General features: G+C 41.1%; 1 protein-coding gene across 2 annotated transcripts; it reads left to right on the top strand.

Annotated features, from left to right (window-relative positions):
* The first annotated feature begins 379 nt into the window (after nucleotides 1-379).
* Nucleotides 380-18,483, top strand: ncaldb (neurocalcin delta b). Of its 2 annotated transcripts, none has more exons than XM_041955805.1 (4): nucleotides 380-561; nucleotides 12,643-13,066; nucleotides 15,644-15,749; nucleotides 16,370-18,483. In XM_041955805.1, exons 2-4 carry the CDS (start codon nucleotides 12,689-12,691, stop codon nucleotides 16,462-16,464), a joined length of 579 nt encoding a protein of 192 aa, XP_041811739.1. In that variant the 5' UTR covers nucleotides 380-561; nucleotides 12,643-12,688; the 3' UTR covers nucleotides 16,465-18,483. The 2 variants fall into 2 exon arrangements, with proteins under 2 accessions (XP_041811739.1, XP_041811738.1); XM_041955804.1 differs by having other exon boundaries at nucleotides 12,640-13,066.
* The last annotated feature ends 256 nt before the right edge of the window (nucleotides 18,484-18,739 follow it).

Raw genomic sequence — 18,739 nt, 5'->3', positions numbered from 1 at the left:
TAGATCAAAATCAAAGCCATGAAGAGATATAAAAAATAAAAACAGGAGAGTACAGTAAATAGCTATACAACAGATAAAATAGTAATGTAAGTAGTATGCACCAAAACAAACTGACATCACTGCTTGATATCACATTTTCCTCCCATTCCATTATATTTTAAAATATCCATACAATACGTTCTTATGTTTATATTATAACAGTGCTTACATGATTTTTGTTAGCCAAAAAAAAAAAGCTTAACTTCTGTGTAGTTTCTCTACATACTAATCGCTGTCCAGGCTGCCCTGTTGCCAAGACAACGCGGTTTCCCATAGGCCGCCGCCACACCACGTGACGAGCAGCCCTGACGTCACAGGCAGAGTCTGTTCCGCGGCTCAGGAAACGGCTTGGCAGAGTTTGGACCGAGAGCAGCCGGGAAACTCCAGCTCCTGTGTGGCTCCTGCAACCTGTTGCTCCCCTGTTGTTGTCTCTGAAACTTTTACCGTTCGCACCGGTGACGCGAGGTAATGGACTATTAGAGAGACTTTTAACAGGACCTCCACAGCAACTTTAAAAGCGAGGTAAGTTGACGCTAATGCTGTGTCCGTCCCTCCTTTCGCAGTTTGTCCGCTTCCTGTTACTTTTTTTTTTTTTTGCTGTTGTCTCTTGCTGCTCAGGTGGGATGCGTTTACAGGTTTAAACAACTGGAAACCCGTGCTAGCTCCCCTTTTCGTCTGTGTAATATATCAGTATCTACACGTTTTCCTCCATAACTTTGCAGTGCAGCAGCGTTACAATATGCTAGTAGCGGATAAAGCTTTACCTAGATTTCTAATCGGATGAGCCTCTTCTCTCCTAAATGGACCCTCAGAGGAGCCGGAGATGCGTTTGCTGTCTTCACATACTTCATATTTTATTGTAGCATTGAATGAGGACAGGAAGTGAAAAATGAGTCCTGCCACCACACAGGTCTGAGTGAGGCAGGGTATCTCATTTCACCAAATACACATCAGTCAGTCAGTGGATTAAAGCAGGGGAGAGGGGGTGGCAGTGTTGGACTGGTGGTGCTTTGCCCTGACAAATGAGTTGAAATGTTTGTTTTTCTGTGAATGAATGCCTGGTAGAGTGGGTGATACTACTCCTCATTGTTGAGTCAGGGTACAGTAATGTCATGGTGGCAGTGAGGCGAGTTTTCACTTTAATAAGCTGTCAGTCTTTGGTGCTTCAGTCCATTGATGGGTTTTAAAAATTCAGAAACAAACACAAAGGAAGGAAAGCAAGTAATTAGATCAGTGATGAAAAGACCAGGTAGTTGACAGAAAATTCATCACCAATGATTTTTATCATCTATTAGTTGTGTATCAAGCAGAAGTGTTCAACATTTGCAGGTTTCAGCATTTTAAATGTGAAGATTTGCATCTTTCCTTGTTATAGGGCTGCAGTGAACAGTAATTTTAGTTAGAAGTTAATCTGTCAATGTCTTGTCTGAGAATAGTTGAAAAAAAAAAAACAAATGCCCTGAGTTACAGGACATACTAGATGACAAGTGTGACATTTCAGGCATGTTTTTAAATAGAGCAAATTATTTTATTATTTTCAATAGGTCTTACATTATGATTATTACTTTTAATGGATTTTGGAATTTGCACTATAAAATGTCAGTTAAAATGGGGAGAAAAGATGCCCATCACAACCTCCCAGAGTGCCTGCTGCTTGTTTTATCTGACCACAGACCCAAATCAAAAGATATTCATTTTACATACAATATGAAACAAGGAGTGCTGAAGCAGTTGGCCGACGAATAGTCATTTGTCAAGAAAAAAATGGCAAAATTCACCCGTTCAAGCCTTTTAAATAGGATTTATTTATCCTTAATGTTTTACAACATATAGACTCAATAATTAAACAAAACAACACTTGACAAATTTGTCAATGCTAAAAATAATCTTTAGTTTCAACCCTACATTAAACTGCTTTATCAGTATTGGTTTCAGGTTTCAGCCAAAGCAGGACTGAGGATTAAAAGGACTGAACATTGCTGCCTTTTCAAAGTGGCTTGTAGAATTAAGAGACCTCACTGGCCCTGTGCAAATTTGCTTTTTTTGGCTGGTGGCTTGTGGTAATTGAGTGCCATTGGTTTGTTTTTGATGTGGGATGTAAACAAGAACCCATCATTGGCTGAATTTCCTCTGGTGGTCCCTGTGAAGTGTTCACGAAGTTATCAGAGCGGGTGAGGATGTGAAATGACATGAGTGGACGCAGAAGGACTGATGCAAATGAAAAGTTCATAGGATCAAATGAAAAAATGTTGATGCAGGAAATGAGAGGAAGTAGGTTCACTCTCACAGAGAAAACAGAAAACTACTACTGACTCTGAAATGGCATCTAGTCTTGCTGTCTTTGAAGCTCTGTGGCCTCCAAACGTTTGATATGATTTTAGGAAATTTCAACCAAAGCTGAAACTGTCCAGCTCCTCCTCCCTCCTCAGGCAGCCAACACAACATAGCAAGAAAATTTAAAGACCCGCGGAGGTGCTGACACAAGGGTGGAGTCGAGATAATAGCCCCCTTGGTGTCAAAAGCATCCCTGCAATCATTTCAAGATGCTGAACTTTTTCAAATGTGAGCTAAATCTGAACAGATGTCCTATTTTTGGCGGTGTGGGTGTCTTGCGGGTTTGTTTTGGGCCAGAGTGACCACACTGGCAGCATCCTCTGTAGTTATGCTTGTCTGGGCTGCAGTCGGTGCTCTTTTGAATTGAATTAGACCTTTTTAGAGGAAGCGGATGGGGAGAGTGATTGGGCGAAAGCGAGGATGATTGGAGGATTAAACTGAAGGAGGAAGGAGCAAGAGAGAGCTTCAGATGCTGAGATAAAGAGTGAGACAGAAAGAGGAGAGATTCTGGCCTGTCACATGAATAACAGTTTGCATAGAGAGCTGCATCTCATACATGCTGTGCAGCAGATATCACTGGCAGAGGGGGGTGGGAGTTGTTTAGTCATCGGACAGATTGACATTTCCATCTCTGCAGCCTTTGTCTTCACAACAGGCTGTTTCAGAGAAAGGCACATTTAGATATTCAGTGCAAAGTAAACAGCAGCCTCCTCGTGCAATCAGTGGCAATTTGCTGCGAGTGTGTGTGTGTCTGTCCAATCCTCAGTCTGTTTTGCAGCAGCTCTGCCTGCCTTCTTGCAGTTGTTGTCAGTGACACTTTTTTATCTTGTTCTCATTCGCTCCCTCATAATGGCTTCTCTGTCATGATTGTGGTTTTCTGCAGCGCCTTGACGCACGAAGCTCTCGGGCTGACAATGGGAGCTCATGTGTGCTGCATTATGATGAAGCTGCTGCCTCAGGTTTCTCAAAGGCAGAATGGATGGGATTTGGACCAACAGTTAGAGACGGAGAGAAATTGTTTAAGACATTATCAAAATGTGCTTGAAGCTTGTAGTTCAGTTGGTGCTTTTCTGGGCATTTCTGTATTTCTGTGCCAGATGTGTTGAAGCATCCATCGACGTTCAGATTCCACTGATGTCCATTGAATGACAGCTAGAGGCTGTAAGAAAGGCGGTATTGCAATAAACACAAACATTAGTTAGTGCCAGAGGAAGTGGTGGATATTTTTAGTTTGTGTTTTAAGAGTGCTCAGTTTGATCTGAAACTGTCTTCTGATGCACTCCTGTGGAGGAAGCTGCAAAACTGGATCAGGGCTGCAGCTAATGATTCTCATCATCGTTTAGAGTACAAAATGTCAAATTATTGTGACAAAATGGTCATCTCAATTTCTCATAGTCCAGGGTGATTTATTGTGATTGGATTACTTTTACTTATAGTTGTTGCAGTGTCATTTTTACCACTATGTCACTGTCTATACTTATACTTATACTTAGTTGCAGTTTTAAATTGCTATAAACTTTTCTGACTGGTGGCCCAGGTGTACTGTTTTCCTGACAGCAACAGGACAAACCTTCTGCTGAAGATGTCCGTTTCTCCAGACTCTGGGACAGGCTGGACCAACAGTGGACCAGCTCTGACCTTACAATAAATAACACAGGAGATAGGGTTGCAGTCAGATATTCAAGGAGCCACTAAAGCACAGCACACCGAATGGCGCTTTGCACGATACTTGTAACGTGAGCACGGGTGCTCCCGGAGCTATGTCGTGCTGCAGCAGCGCTCGATGGTTGGTTTGAAATGTGCTGCCCGATCAGTCATGGGATCGCAGTAGCCAGAAGATGTTCAAAGACATGTTGAGATGTCACAGGGGGGCTGGAGAGCTGCAGGTCATCACTTTTAGATCTTGTAAAATTCGAGGCACACCAGCAAGCCTGTCACCTTCGTGCCAGACGTATGAGAGGGATGGCACATTTGAACCCTTTTCTCTTTTCAATTGTACGTTTTACAGGTCTTATAACACATACTGTATACGCTTTCTGTGCTCAGCTGCCTAAAACAGGCCAGTTTCAGCTGCTTCATGACTTTCGACATGACTCACATGCAGCAGTGGAAGTGATTTATGTTTGAGGTCCGAAAGTCTTAGATACATGGTAGGATCTCATGAGTGTTAGTGGAATATTTGCTACCTTGCCAGTTTTGTCATCCAGCCCTGTACTTTAAGGACACCGATGTTGATCTTTTGAATAAAAAGTCAAAGGTTACACGTGTGGTCTTACAAGACTCCACTGTTTGGTTTGTCAGTACATCTTCATGCGCCAAGGGTCAGTCTATCCCAGTGAGGGTTGAATGCTTCAGAAGAAACCTAAAGGATATGAAACAAGCTTGCAGAAACATTGCAGATCTTTCGGCGGCTTTGTTTCTCTCCCTATCTGGAATATGAGCTGCTCCATCTCTGACACTGACAAGTGTGGTGCAGCAGCCTCGGAAAAATCTCTCCACAAAACCGAAAATGTGACTATTCACAATTTGTCAGCTCAGTGCAGATCACTTGGAGTGAGTGAGAGCGACTTCTCAAAGCAGATGACCATAACATGGTTTTCAGCTTTAATGTTGGTCCGAGGTTACACATCAGAGAACTTTCAGCCTTTTTGCAGACCCAAGAACAACATATAAAACAGTTTTAACCAGTTATGTAGCAACAAACAATGGTGCAGAATTCCTTGCTGCAAACCTGTGATTAGACTGTGTTAATCAAACACAGATGATGTAGAACAGAATGATAAATTACCCGCCTAAATAGCAGAGAAGAAAGAGCGGTTGTGATGTTGCAGTCCACAAAATGCACGTGTGTTTGTGTGGTGTAGCCGAAAATCAAGCCAGGTCCCTGGCTGAACCTGCCCGATCTGAGATGGAGAAAGTTGTCAGTTTTAATATCTTTCCACAGCTGAGATGAGACATGATTATTTAATTTTCACCTGTGTGTGAGTATCAGATTGCAGATCTTGCAGGTCTAATAAGTGCTCGGCTGTTAGGTGGAGAATCAGTGCCCTCAGCTGTGCAGCCTGGTCACAAATGGATCATATTGCATTATGAATGTATCCTTCATAAACTCACTCTATCTGTGCTCGGCTCTCTGTGCCTCCCCCCAGCTCTCTCCTCTGCTCCCTCTGTTCTTGGATTATCTGTGGGACTCTTGGGTTAAGATTTACCTGCAGGATATAAATGGAGATTTCTGCCTGTTACGTAAGTGTTCAACAAGATGTTCTGGGATGACTGCAGCGTGCAGGACCTTGGATTCAAGCAGCGAGATTGAGTTTGTTTTGGCTTGTTTACTTACAACTAACCATTAGTTTCATAATCGGTTATTCTGCGGATGATTTTCTTGATTAACTGACTTATAGTTTCAGCTATATTTGATATACTTACCAATTTAAATGAGGAAACCTTTCCAGCTAATATATTTTATGTAGGCAGAGTTCTTCAACTCTGACTCCTAGAGCCGTTCAGCGTTTGTTGTTAATTGAAGAAAGATTATAAACACGTTTCTGTGTTGAAGCTCAGGTATCTTACTCGCACACACAAAACAAACCTGCTTTTGTCTTTGATTGGAAACTATCAGTTACTCATCAGTCAGTTATTATCAGTTTCATTCCACTACAGGAGAATTATATTTCTTTTTAATAACGGTAGAATTCAATACCATAGATGAGCAAATGTACATGATGTGATAACTATCAATTTTCACACCACGGTTTGCTGTGAAACTGGCACACCGCTGCAACCCTGATTTGTTGGATGGTAAAAAGCTTTGATCCGTGTTCACATTCACCCATTCTACTACTGGAAGAGTATTGTTTCCCAGCTCTAAATATTTGTCTCTGATTGAATTCCATTTATACTCAAATGAAATGAAAACACTCTGTTTTTTAATGTTTGCTTCCTGTAGTTGTGAGATAAGAAGTTATTTGCCCCAAGAAGCTTCTCTCAGCTTTGATTCTCCACTTGGTGCCACTGATGATGTTGCCTCATGATATTGTCTTCAGTTGTATTCCAGTACGATGCAGCAGGGCTTGTTGTTGGTTCTAGGTGTTTAATCTGTCACGGTTGATCTTGTGTGCAGTGTTGGTGTCATTAGAAACTGAGAGTGACAGCCTGTTCTCTGCTGGCTAATACCTGCGCAGGTTAAGGCCATCGACTCTATCTCAGGCTCCTCTCAGACACGCTCAGAAGGTTAAACCAGCCCCTGGCGCTCACTCACTTGTCTCGACCTCAGGAGATGGTAGAAACTTGGCTTCCACCATGTGACCTGTCCACTTAACAAAGCCTCAGTTACGTAACAGTGCCATCAAAGACCTGCCATTAGCAGCAGCAGCGACAGCAGGTTAAGAGTCTTAACGGTTAATTGTCGGCAGTGATCTCTGAGAGCCAGAAATAGCTGGATTCTTTGGGTGACTTGTTAAAGGGATGTTCAGTTGAGGTCTGAGCTCTCATCCCATCATTTCTTTGTTTAAAATAAACGGAAACCTTCAGCCAGGAGAGAGACGCCAGGTAACGCTTTATTTTAACCCCCCGTTTAGTAGCCTAATATACAATACAACAAACAATACATTCATACATAATCACAATACATATCATAATGTAGCACATTTTCTGTGAACTCAATGAATAGACCACACAGAAAGGCCTATTTCTTATTACAAGTTGAATTATATACTCAACATATAAAAGGTGCTGACTCATGTTTTATTATGTTTCTCCTTTTATTTAGAACCTTTGTGCAAATTTTAAATGAGTCATGTTTGACATTATCCCTGTGTAGGTTGTAAAAGTGGTTAGTGGTGTTTGAGTCCATTGTGTGCACCGGTCTGCAGCATCATTTTCAAAGTGCGGTTTTCTGGTCCTTTTCATACCCAGACCACATCCATGTGACAGGAGTAGCCCCTCTTTTTAGGTTCGAGGCTCCTGGTTTTGTCTAGGCTGGTTGGAGTCCTTCTCCTATTCAGAATTACCCTGTTCAGTGATAATAATATAAGATATGTCTTCATAGGCTGACAAATACTGTACATAAATAAACACTTGAAAATGTCCATATATCTGCTCATAAACCCTTCACTAAATTTTTCTTTTTAAATAGGGAAGCTTAGGTAAAATGAAACCAAAGAAACGTGTGGGACAGGAAGACATTTGCTCTAAAAGGTCTCCAGTTGTTGAAAAGAGTTGACAGCAATGAAAATTTACCTCACCTGCATGTGTGTGGACTGTGGGAGGAAGCGAGAACCCACAGGGAGTAACATGCAAACTCCACACAGAAAGACTCAGCTGTTCAAAACTAGCAAGAAGTTTTAAATGAGTAAAATACTGTGCTTGTAGTAATGACAGAGCATCCAGCAGGAGGCAAAGATCAGTTCCGATAATACATTAGAGCTGCAACTAATAAATATTTTCATGGTTAATCAATTTGTCAGCTCAAGTTTCTTCATTTAATGTCAGAAGATGGTGAAAAATGAGCGTTATAATTTTCCAGAGCCTAAAGGGACATATTCAACAGTCTAATACCCAAATATCTTCAGTTTACTTCCATCGTTTGTAAACGTCTGGAGAATTTGATTTATAGGTCGGGGCATCTCTGCAGCGCCACAGTGTTTCGTTTATAAATCTATGCTGTGACACATTTGGATATTGCACTTGGCCATATTGCAGTTTTGATAATATTCTGATGAATTGTTCAGCCCTGCTCTGGGAGCTGTTTTCTGACGTTTTTTAGACCGAACAGACCAACTTCAGATCAATAATGAAAATAATCTTTATCACACATGAACACATGTCAGATTTTGAGTGGATATATTGTGTAACTCATGTTGTTGATGTTATAGAGCCGGTGAGAGCAGCACTAATTAACCTTCCCTTCCTCTTTGTGAGTGATGGGCAGAGAAACATTTTAGTTGGCTCTGTTCCTCCACATTAAGTCTGGCTGAAAGGAGTCTGCATAATTAGGACGGCAGCTAAAAGCAAACAATTAAACGAGCCGTCAGTCTGCACAGAATGTGTCATTAAACGCTATTGTGAATCAAAGGCGCTCTGTAAAGTAATATGTTGTTTTTTTTTGTCCACCCTCTGCCAAAAGCAAGAGTGGTTGCATGGGTCAGTCGTCATGGCAACGCAGCCCCAATAATCATCCGAACGCTCCACAATCCATTAAGCAATTAAAATGCAGATTGCGCAGTATGTGGTGGTGTGTCCCGGTCACCACATCAGACCAAGAGTGAGTTTATGAATGAAGCAAATGGAGTTCGTCAGGATGACATGGACTGGCTGATGAGCTGAATTACAGAGTCTACTCTATGTGTGTGTGTGTGTGTGTGCTTGCGCGAGCGCATGTGCATGTAGGGTAAATTGGCTGAACTGGCTTTGAGTACTGAGATTCCCTGTACAAGCGTTACACATCAAATATGATTTATTTATCGAAGTGGACCAGCCTCGTGGTGAGATAAGGAAAGCTTTAACTTTGGTAACATGCACACACTAAGTGGAAAAAAGTGGTTAGGTTGTTTTGTATACTTGGTTTCTATGGTGAGGTCACATGACTGATCCATATAACTTCATTTGATTGTGGCAAGGCTTTCTAAAATACATGAACCTCCACTGAGAGTTCATAAACTTGTTGATAAACCTTTGCTTGCAGCAAAATGTCAGGTTGTTGCCTTCTAGTTACAATATAGATGAAACATTTTTTATTCACTGTATTCTATGATTTAATGTGTCAAAGCTCAGTTTTGATTTATTTGCATCATATGATTTCATTTTTTTATGTGTTGTTTGTCTTAGTTTCAGATCTGTGTACATTCTGTGTTTCCCCTCTGGGACAGTGAAGTTTAATACAGCAGATTTAACTTTCCTCATTTCCTTATTTTTGCTGTGTGTTGCAACAGCTTCTATCATGGTCATATGGGAAATTAAATTGAACGAGTAACAAATTCAGTTGTTTTACAATCTACAAGATTTTACACCCTGAAGACTTAAAATGTTGCCATTCTGTAATGAATAATATGCAAACTTCCTCCCAGGGAAAACTATTACTTGTGATTTTTTATGGCCATACACACTTACATGGGTGTTTCAGATAACTCTAACTGATTAGGCCTCTGCTCAGGTTGAAATAGACGCCTTTTTGCACCAGACTTTTTGAAATGTCACGGTAGGAGAAGCACAGGTGTAAATAATGATATAATAACACAGTCCATTTCGGTGCTTCATGGCCAGGCTCCAGGTATAATGCATGCTGGCTCACTTGAACCTCTTACTGGGAGACTTAAATTCCTGCAAAGTCACCGTGTTATTTGTTATGTCTGAGCTTTTTTGGATTTGACAAGTCAAAATGTCTGCTGTGAAAAGCACCTGTAAAGCCTGGTCCTGAGAAAAGGTAAAAGGTAAAATAATTGAAAACACCTGTGCGTGCGTGTATGTGTACTATGGGTCCTTCATGAGCTTTCCAGTGCACATGTTGGGACTAGTCCAATGGTTATTTTATAAGTTAACAGTCATTCTCAACTTATTATTTCAACTTCTTTTATCAGTTAATGGACTGATCTACAAAAACAATCTGTAAATAGGGCTACTTCTTTGTTGCCTGTGAAAAGAGTTGCAAGACTCCCCTAAAAAATTATGCAATTTTGTGAGTTGTTGCATTAGGAGTAACTTTACAAAAATTGTGAAATGATGTCTACAACAAATTCTTAATTATTTGGACCCTCTTGTAAATTCGGCAAATGTTATACATTAAGTTATTTCTTTCTTTCCATAAAAAAGGTGTCTGTTTGTCCCAGCATGTTGGCTCCTACTGTTGGGCCGCTGGTTAAAAACAAAAACACGTTTGGTGTTTGCAAACGGAAATCACGCACATGCTTTCTTGCATAGATCAGGGAAGTAAGATCCGATCACAAGTGGTAACTCGAGACACATGTTAATGCCAGGTGTAAACAGGCTATTAGTTTTAATGTTGCTGTCATGCTCCAGTCCCTTAGACAGTCCCCATGATGCCCCTCTCAGGTCTAGACTGTTCATTTTGTCTAATTTAAAAGCAGACACACCTCAAGCCTGTATACGAGCAGTTCATACTGGACCCCTGCTGTGTAGCTGCTGCTGTGTTTTGTTCCAGGAGTGATGAGTGTGTAAACAGGTGTTAATCGCCATCTTGTGCTGCTCCAGCGTTCACGCTGGCATTGCTGTGAACTATAGGTAATTGCAGGGAACTCATTATAGGTGGCTGCCACATTGCTAGAGCCCATTGTTTACTCTGAGTTAATTAAAGGATTATAGCTAGCTGTTTATGGGACATGTGAGTGTGAAATAAAGGGAGACAAAGGCATAGTCCTCGCACTTGCAGTTAAAACAAACTTAATGAAAATGCAGGCTATTTAATTCAAACTGCAGCCACGTCCTCACAAATCGAACTAGTCACACAGTTTCACTTAAAATGCCAGTATTGCTAAATTAATGTGTGTAGAATGGTTCTGTTTCCAAGACCCTTCTCTTGTCTGCATGTAATTGTTGCATGTTTGTTTGCTCTGTTCTGTTAAAGTGCTTCCTGTTGAGATGTCACTGTAGTGGCATTTTTCATTCATGCGCTGTTCATCAGCCTTGATTAATTAATGGCTCAGCTGAAACATTAAACAGTGGTATTCGGTAGACATCCAAATTTAAGCATGTACCTGTATGAGTGTTGTTAAATCAGAAAATAGATGCCTTAATGGTTTGTTTCTTTTTGTTTTCTAAACTATCCCCTTCATAGTGTTGCTCTTTAAACAAAGTAAGAAAAGCAACTAACAATGACTGGAAACACAGAGGTGACAGGTCTTTACTTTCCTTCCTGGAACAAGCTACCTGCACAGTAATTTGCTTTGGCCTGACCTGACATTGCTGTTTTTATCTGTCCTTATCCTCAGCTAAGCTTAGAATAGCCTCCCTCTTGTCTTTAGACTGGAGAGCTCAGCAGCAGCTAGCTGTCCTGACAGGAGAAAGTGCTAAAGACATTAGAGATGAACCACATCCTCTGTTGAGTGTTACGGCCCTCTCTTCACCTTCTGCAGCAACTCATTCGATACAGAGGAGTGTGGTTTTTGTCAAGCATACCAACTTGGATCAGCTCTGTGGCTAGCATGCACGTAGGCTCATTCAGTCAAATTGTACTTGAGGCTTCCTACTGTAAAGTATAGTGTGTCTGTTTTTTGCAGGTTTTATAATGCCTCATCAAAACCCAAACAGGGTCAATAAACTAGCTTAACTGTTAATACAGAGGATGTGCATGTGTGTGTCGAGGCATCAGCATCGTAGTTCCTGCAGGAAATGGAAGGTGCATCTGCAGTGCACAAACATATTGGCGTGCAGTTATCAACAGTGTGTGTGCTCCACTGCAAGCTTCTGTGTAGTTGTGCATCTCTGGTGGTTGTGCACCATGAGAACGTGGTGGTGGTCGCAGGTGCATGGGAGACTGAACTCTGCCGTGCATGTGCACCAGAACACATACTCTACTTTACCCACCCTGTCTTTTGTCATTGCTTTTATGGTAATGTTTATTTGCATTTGCAAAGATGAATGCTTTAAAAAAGACAAAATGAAAGCAAAAACTACACATTGAATAAGTGACAGTGAAGCGTAATGTGAAGAGATGATATGAGGAAAAACACATATATGGAAACATGTGTAATCTACAGTTTATGCTGAATACTGCAGGTGCTTTTACTTATTTTACATCATGTACAGTTTTCCCTTGTAGAAGTCATGAGCAGTTGACTTTGATGCCTCAGAACCTGGTAACACGTCTACTTGTGATAACAACACTGTGATTGTAACAGCTTGAGTGCACATAATGTTCGGGCACTTTGACATCACGAAACTCCCTCCACGCTTTTTAACAGGTGGTAGGGTCTTGTCTCGTAAGCAAGTTAGTTGGTAGCGTGAGATTGAAGCTGCTCCAATCCATCAAACCCATTTTTATATTAACAATTAAACAAATGACTACGTAAGGTAAAAGGTGTTGCTCATAGTGACAAATCACCCAACTCAGCAGCTCCATGTTGCGTTTTTAATGCTGCTACCTCTTTTTTATAAGAAGATATTAATACATTTTTTTTTAAGTTTGAAAGCTTTTTAGTTTTTACATCACTGTCCTTCCTCCCTGTCTTCCTTCCCCCTCTTGTATCAAAAATGCTCAAGGTCATTTCTAACAACCCTTTTCCGTCTCTCTCTCTTGTTTCTCCTCACTGTCAGCAGTCGAAGTCACCTCACATCACCCACAGCCTCAACAGAAGCAGCCACCATGGGCAAACAGAACAGCAAGCTCCGTCCCGACGTCATGCAGGACCTGATGGAGAACACGGACTTCACCGAGCACGAGATCACCGAGTGGTACAAGGGCTTCTTGCGGGACTGCCCCAGCGGCGCACTCTCCATGGAGGAGTTCAAGAAGATCTACGCCAACTTCTTCCCTTACGGAGACGCCTCCAAGTTCGCCGAGCACGTCTTCCGCACGTTTGACGCCAATGGAGATGGGACTATAGACTTCAGGGAGTTCATCATTGCCCTGAGTGTGACCTCGCGTGGCCGACTGGACCAGAAACTGAAGTGGGCGTTCAGTATGTACGACCTGGACGGGAACGGGTACATCAGCAAGGCAGAGATGCTGGAGATTGTAACGGTGGGTGCTGTCATTGTCTGGTGTGTTTTTGTTGTTGGTCCGTGTCTGTCCATCTTTATTTCCCTCCATTCTTCGCTCTCTCAACCGTTCAGACTAGCTGCCTCTCTTGCTTTATATAGCCTTCAGTCTTTCAGTGGCTGTTGCATGCCATCATGGTGACACCATGTTCCCTGGTCCTATAACCACTCCTGCAGTGGAGCAACATTTTGCTCACCCATCCACACCAGCTGCTTCATCATATATCCATCTGCTTCTGTGTTCTGCACCATTTGACTGCCCACAGCAGGAAAACCAGCCGCTGTGTAATTTTAGAAACCAGCAGTTCTTTCGGGCCCTCAGACGTCTCTAAATAAGACTTGGCTGTGGTGCAGTCATCGAAGGGAGCGGCCCTCCTCTGATCCTCATATTGACTCAGCACTACATCCAGCAACTGTGCGGTTCTGGGAAGAGCAGCCCCCCCCATCGTTTCCTCAGCAGCTCCACAGTCACTTCACAACAAGTAGTCTCACACAGGCCCCTCGTCTTATTGGATAAATGGTTCAGACTTCTGTCAGAGCTTTAGACACACACGGACACACCAGCAATCCCTTACACATGTTGTTACATCACACATCATGGTGCTAAATTGAGCAGAGTGCCAAAGAATGTGTAATCCCATTCTCCAAGTCAGTGGTCTGTATTTACGGTGTGTCTGTGTGAAGCGAGCAGGTGTGTTTATGAGTTGATGCATCAACAAAATATCCATCAGTCCGAACATTTGACTACATCATAATTATTTTCATCAGCAATGTTTTTTTTTTTTTTTTTTTTTTTTAAGATTAACATTGTTTAGTCTATAAGATGCCTAAAAGAGGCAGGGACACTGGTGCTGAGAGTCTATGTAATCATGCCTTACTAAATGCTGTCCAACACTTCCTCAATGTGTTTGCAAGCAACAGTGAAGCTCCAACCTGCTGCGAGTCACCTCACTTTGCAGGAACTATTATAAATAGACTACATATGCTATGCCATGATAAAATAAATAAATAAATAAATGGCACAAATATTGGTTACTACACCTATATGTACAACTAAGAAAGAGGAAAACCAGTACTACCGTCAAATTAGCAACAAAATAATAGTAACATCGCCTTAAGAGAATTACATCTGACCATCCCAAAAAACACCTTCCTATTAATGAGAATTACTTGATAAATTGATCAACAGAAATTTAATTTATTATAATTAATTCTTTATTTATCTGCTACCAATGCCATTTGCTGATTAGCCCTTCCCACTGGCTCAGAGCTGCTCATTTCTTATCATTATACATAATTAAATATTTTAGATTTTGTGGCTGCTGGTCAGACTTCTTTCATTTTATAGATGAAGTGTTTGATCAACTAATTAAAATAAATCAATGTGTGTGTGTGTGTGTGTGTGTGTGCGCGCGCGCGTGTGTGGATGTGATGGAGGCAGATGCACACAGCTGCCCTGGTGCACTGCTGTTTGGACCAATGATCCGACAAATCCTTCATCATTATGAGGAATATTTCCCTCGTTCCAAGGTTAAAGTGTCGAGTAGACGGATAGAAGGAATGAAGGCAGTGAAGAATCATATGCAGGCGTCACCGGCTGGAAAACAAAAATTTTCAGCAATATTAATAGTCTGCTTTAAATATCTCAGAACACATTCACTTCTCTTTATTTATCATCTATTTAATTACCTGAACTAAGTCTTTTAGGCATAGATGCTTCCTGTTTGTTTCAGTGCAGTCAAATCAGGCCCCAGAGCTAAACATAAATGAAAGTAATCCTTTATCTCTCTTCCTCCCAGAAGAGATAAGTTGTTTGATGGCTCTTATATATATTTCAGTGAGATGCTGTTTTCCCCCCCTTCACGTTGCAGCAATCCAGCTGATGTAACATTGCTTCATATAACCTTGCAGTCGTGCCTCTGGACGTAATAACTCATTGAAATGTGATCAGTCTTTGCGCTCTTCATGTTCGTCTTGTCTATCGTTGTCGTCATATGAGATATCCACTGTTCGAAACGTACTGACTTTCATGAAAGGAGGTCACTCAAGGAAGACAGTGTTATTAAAGTAGCTTAACTCTCAGTTTCTCAACTGGGGGGCCCTCAAAAAAAGAAATTCTCACATTGCAGACATGATAAAATGCATTAAAAACCTCCAAAAAACTATAGCTACAATTTATCGTGTAGTTGCAGATGATTAGCCACCTCATACATCATCAATCAGCATCATCAATTTGTCTCACACGCCCCTTTCCCAAGGTCACAACGTCACCTGACAGCAACTCATCCATCACAAGCCAGCAAGGATGCAACATATTTTATTAATTTGAAAAGTCAACACAACCGACAAGAGCAAGTGATGATGGAGTGTGTGAAAGTGTCAGAGAAGTGACCGCAGGCCAGCTACACAGCGGCTGAGCTGTCCCGGCCTAAATTACATTAAGTACAGTGAGCCACGTGTCGGCCTCTCATCCATCCCTGCCTGAATAGCTGGTCTGTGTGCATCGCACCAGGGTCATGTGTGTTTCTGTTAATGATTTCTCCCTCTCTGTTGTCTTCAGGCTATTTACAAGATGGTTTCCTCTGTGATGAAGATGCCTGAGGATGAGTCCACACCTGAGAAACGCACAGACAAGATCTTCAGGCAGATGGACACGAATCGAGATGGTGAGCCTTCCTCAGACGGCCACTCACTCTGCTGCAGTGTCTTTCCTTTTTTAAACCCTGTATCCGAACGTAATTTAAACCTTGGAAATCAGTTCTATGAAACCATCAGATATTTTTCTGCAGTTTTCAATCAGCCTAATCACATCTACAGTTGCCAGGTTTGGCTGACACAGTACGGCCCAATCAGAGTCTAGAACCAGCCCAGTTATCATGAAAGAGCTCAATTTGGCTCTGGTCTCTGTGGATAATATTGCATTAAACACCATAACTCTTCATACTCGTCCCACACAGAGGAGAATATGGGCTGATTTATTGGAATACAGCCGAACTCTTCCTCGTGGGAAGCCGGCCAAATAGTACTTAAAAAGGCAAAATGATCACAAGCACCCAATTCAGTAAAAAGAACAAAAAATCTGGCAACACTGAAGCCATTTAAATAAATGAATAAACTGTAAAAAAAAAATGTATTGGAACAAATATGATGAGACCTTCTTAGATAACATGTCCGGGGATGGTATCTGCTCTCTGTTCTCATTTGATCTGTTGTTGATCAGTTTAGATGTGCTGCAACGGATAAACAAGACAGCTGACCAATAAACTGTAATCTGTCTCTCCTTCAGGTAAACTGTCCCTTGAGGAGTTCGTTGAGGGGGCGAAGAGCGACCCCTCCATCGTCCGGCTGCTGCAGTGCGATCCCAGCAGTGCTGGGCAGTAGAAAACTGGACTTTTCCCATCACAGGTTGATTAATGTAACACATTTTAAAAAAATCTCTCCCAGCTGACCCACTCGAGATTGTTGACATTCGATCACTTGAGCTATAGAGGCACATGCACACAAACACACACACACACACACACACACACACATATAGCCAGCATGCAACTATACATACTACAAATACCGAAGCATGATGCATATATAATCTTTCAGGCGCTCACATGCACAACTGTACATGTGCCTCTATGCTGCTGAAAAGCTCTAGACAACATGGGTCTCATTACAGTACAAATATAACCCAAAGGACTGAAATCCCATCAAAGACTCGTTAAACACTGAATCAAAGCTGTGCTATCTCTGTCGGAGACGCCGGCCAGCGAGGATAATCCATCAGATTCGTGAGGTACATTGAGCCGAATCCAAGCTCGCTGTTTCTTTTTATTCTTTTATTATTTTTAAAAGCATTGTTCCTTACGTAAAGGAAATCATGTTCATTGTGTTGGCTTTAACTGACTCGGGTTGTTTTGTGACGACGGACAGAAAGTATTGCAGTCTAACTCCGTGTTAACACTGGATGAAATGAAGTATGTGAGGACTACAAATGTTCACATCTTACAGTATGGATTATGCAGACAGATCTGGAAAATGTAGTTTTAGAAAGAATTTTTTTAATGTATATTTTGGAGGAATGTTACATCAAACCAAAACTGACTCAGATTTCTAAATGAAGGGGAATATTTTGACGACAGATCACAACCATGTGTTCTTTTGAAAGTGACTTTTTATGCCAAGTTCTGTGTCCACACTCACGCAAATCAACACACTTCACATTAACATTTTACTGACTAATACACGAACTTGACATATGCATATAAAAACTGAGCTGTGATTCTTTTTCTTCAACTATGGTTCATCAAGTGTATCAGCAAAAAAAGAAAGTTAGATGTTACATGAATATATAGTATGTGCTTATATATTCTTTTACTCTGTGATAACATTGTGGCGATTTGCTGCAATGGAAGAAATTTACTTTAAAATTTTGATGTATAAATTATTGAAATGTGATGATTGATGACATTTTATTTTCTTTTACTTGACGAATATGATATGAAAGAAAGTTGTACAGTATAATTCCCTCATATTTATGATAGAGAATTAAAAAGGAGAGGACCACACATATTGCTATCCATTCAGCTGTGCATATCCACTGCTACGTCGAGAGCCCCCCTCAGTGCTAACATCATATTTCCCAGGAAGCCAGTAAACATTTGGCAGTCATTAAATTTTTCTCGAACTGTGCGTAGATGGAGTGTAAACAGTCCTTGACTGGTGTACCCATCATTAAAGTGCAGCAGTAACATCTGCAAATCTCGTTTTGTGCAAATGGGACTTTATATCTCTTGAATGTGCACATTTTGTTCCTCATCAGCACCAAATTTATTTCAGAGTCAACTGTAATAGTAAGGCAGTTTGAGTCCTACTGTGACGATGGAGATTACTGGTATATTTATGACTATGACACACAGCAACAAACATTTAACAGAACAAAGCACTGGCGTTGGCAGCGAGTAACAGCAGCATCCACCAAACCCCACTGTGTTTTTGCAGAATTTACTGAAAGCTCTCGAATGCTTCCTTTCTGCTCAATTTACATCTGCCTCTCCCTACTGGTCTGAAAACCATCATGAGATACAGTTTCTTCACAGACAGATAAATGGTGACTTTGGAGACATAAACAGTCATGATGAATTCACTGGGCTTATGCACATTTCAAGTAGGTGATCAGGTACTTCAGTCCCACATTTCACCTTGATAGCATCTTGTGGTCAAGTGCCAAATGTAGATGAATTAAATACAAGAAAAAACACAGTATTGTATCCATTTATACTGTACAGTTGTTACCTGACGAACAAAAAAACTTTGTCACTGTATCATTTTGTAGATTTTGTATTGTTAACTTGCATTATGTGTTCTGTGTAGGATGTCCATTTTGTTATTCAATAAAGACAAAATGGGAAAATGGCTTGGTGTCTTTTATATATTATATAGACATAATGAAGCATGTAATTAATGTTTGATGCTTTGGTGTATGATCAAATATCTGCATATTTTTTGCACTAATTATCAAATGTTAGCATGCTAACACTTCAAGATAGGGAACATGCTAACATACCTGCTTAACTGCATGTGAGCATTGTCATTGTGAAAGTGTTAGCATGCCCATGTAAGCATTCAGCTCAAAGAAACCTGTGCCTTGGTCTGGCCTCACAGT

The sequence above is a fragment of the Chelmon rostratus genome, chromosome 16 (assembly GCF_017976325.1).
Source record: "Chelmon rostratus isolate fCheRos1 chromosome 16, fCheRos1.pri, whole genome shotgun sequence".
NCBI lineage: Eukaryota > Metazoa > Chordata > Actinopteri > Chaetodontiformes > Chaetodontidae > Chelmon > Chelmon rostratus.
This window is presented reverse-complemented; position numbering and strand designations above follow the sequence as displayed.

Bases quoted from the DNA above. Each gene is read 5' to 3' on its own strand.
- ncaldb (XM_041955805.1), top strand. From the start codon at position 12,689: ATGGGCAAACAGAACAGCAAGCTCCGTCCCGACGTCATGCAGGACCTG. The intron at 13,067-15,643 runs GTGGGTGCTGTC...TGTTGTCTTCAG, and splicing joins AGATGCTGGAGATTGTAACG to GCTATTTACAAGATGGTTTC. The intron at 15,750-16,369 runs GTGAGCCTTCCT...TCTCTCCTTCAG, and splicing joins GATGGACACGAATCGAGATG to GTAAACTGTCCCTTGAGGAG.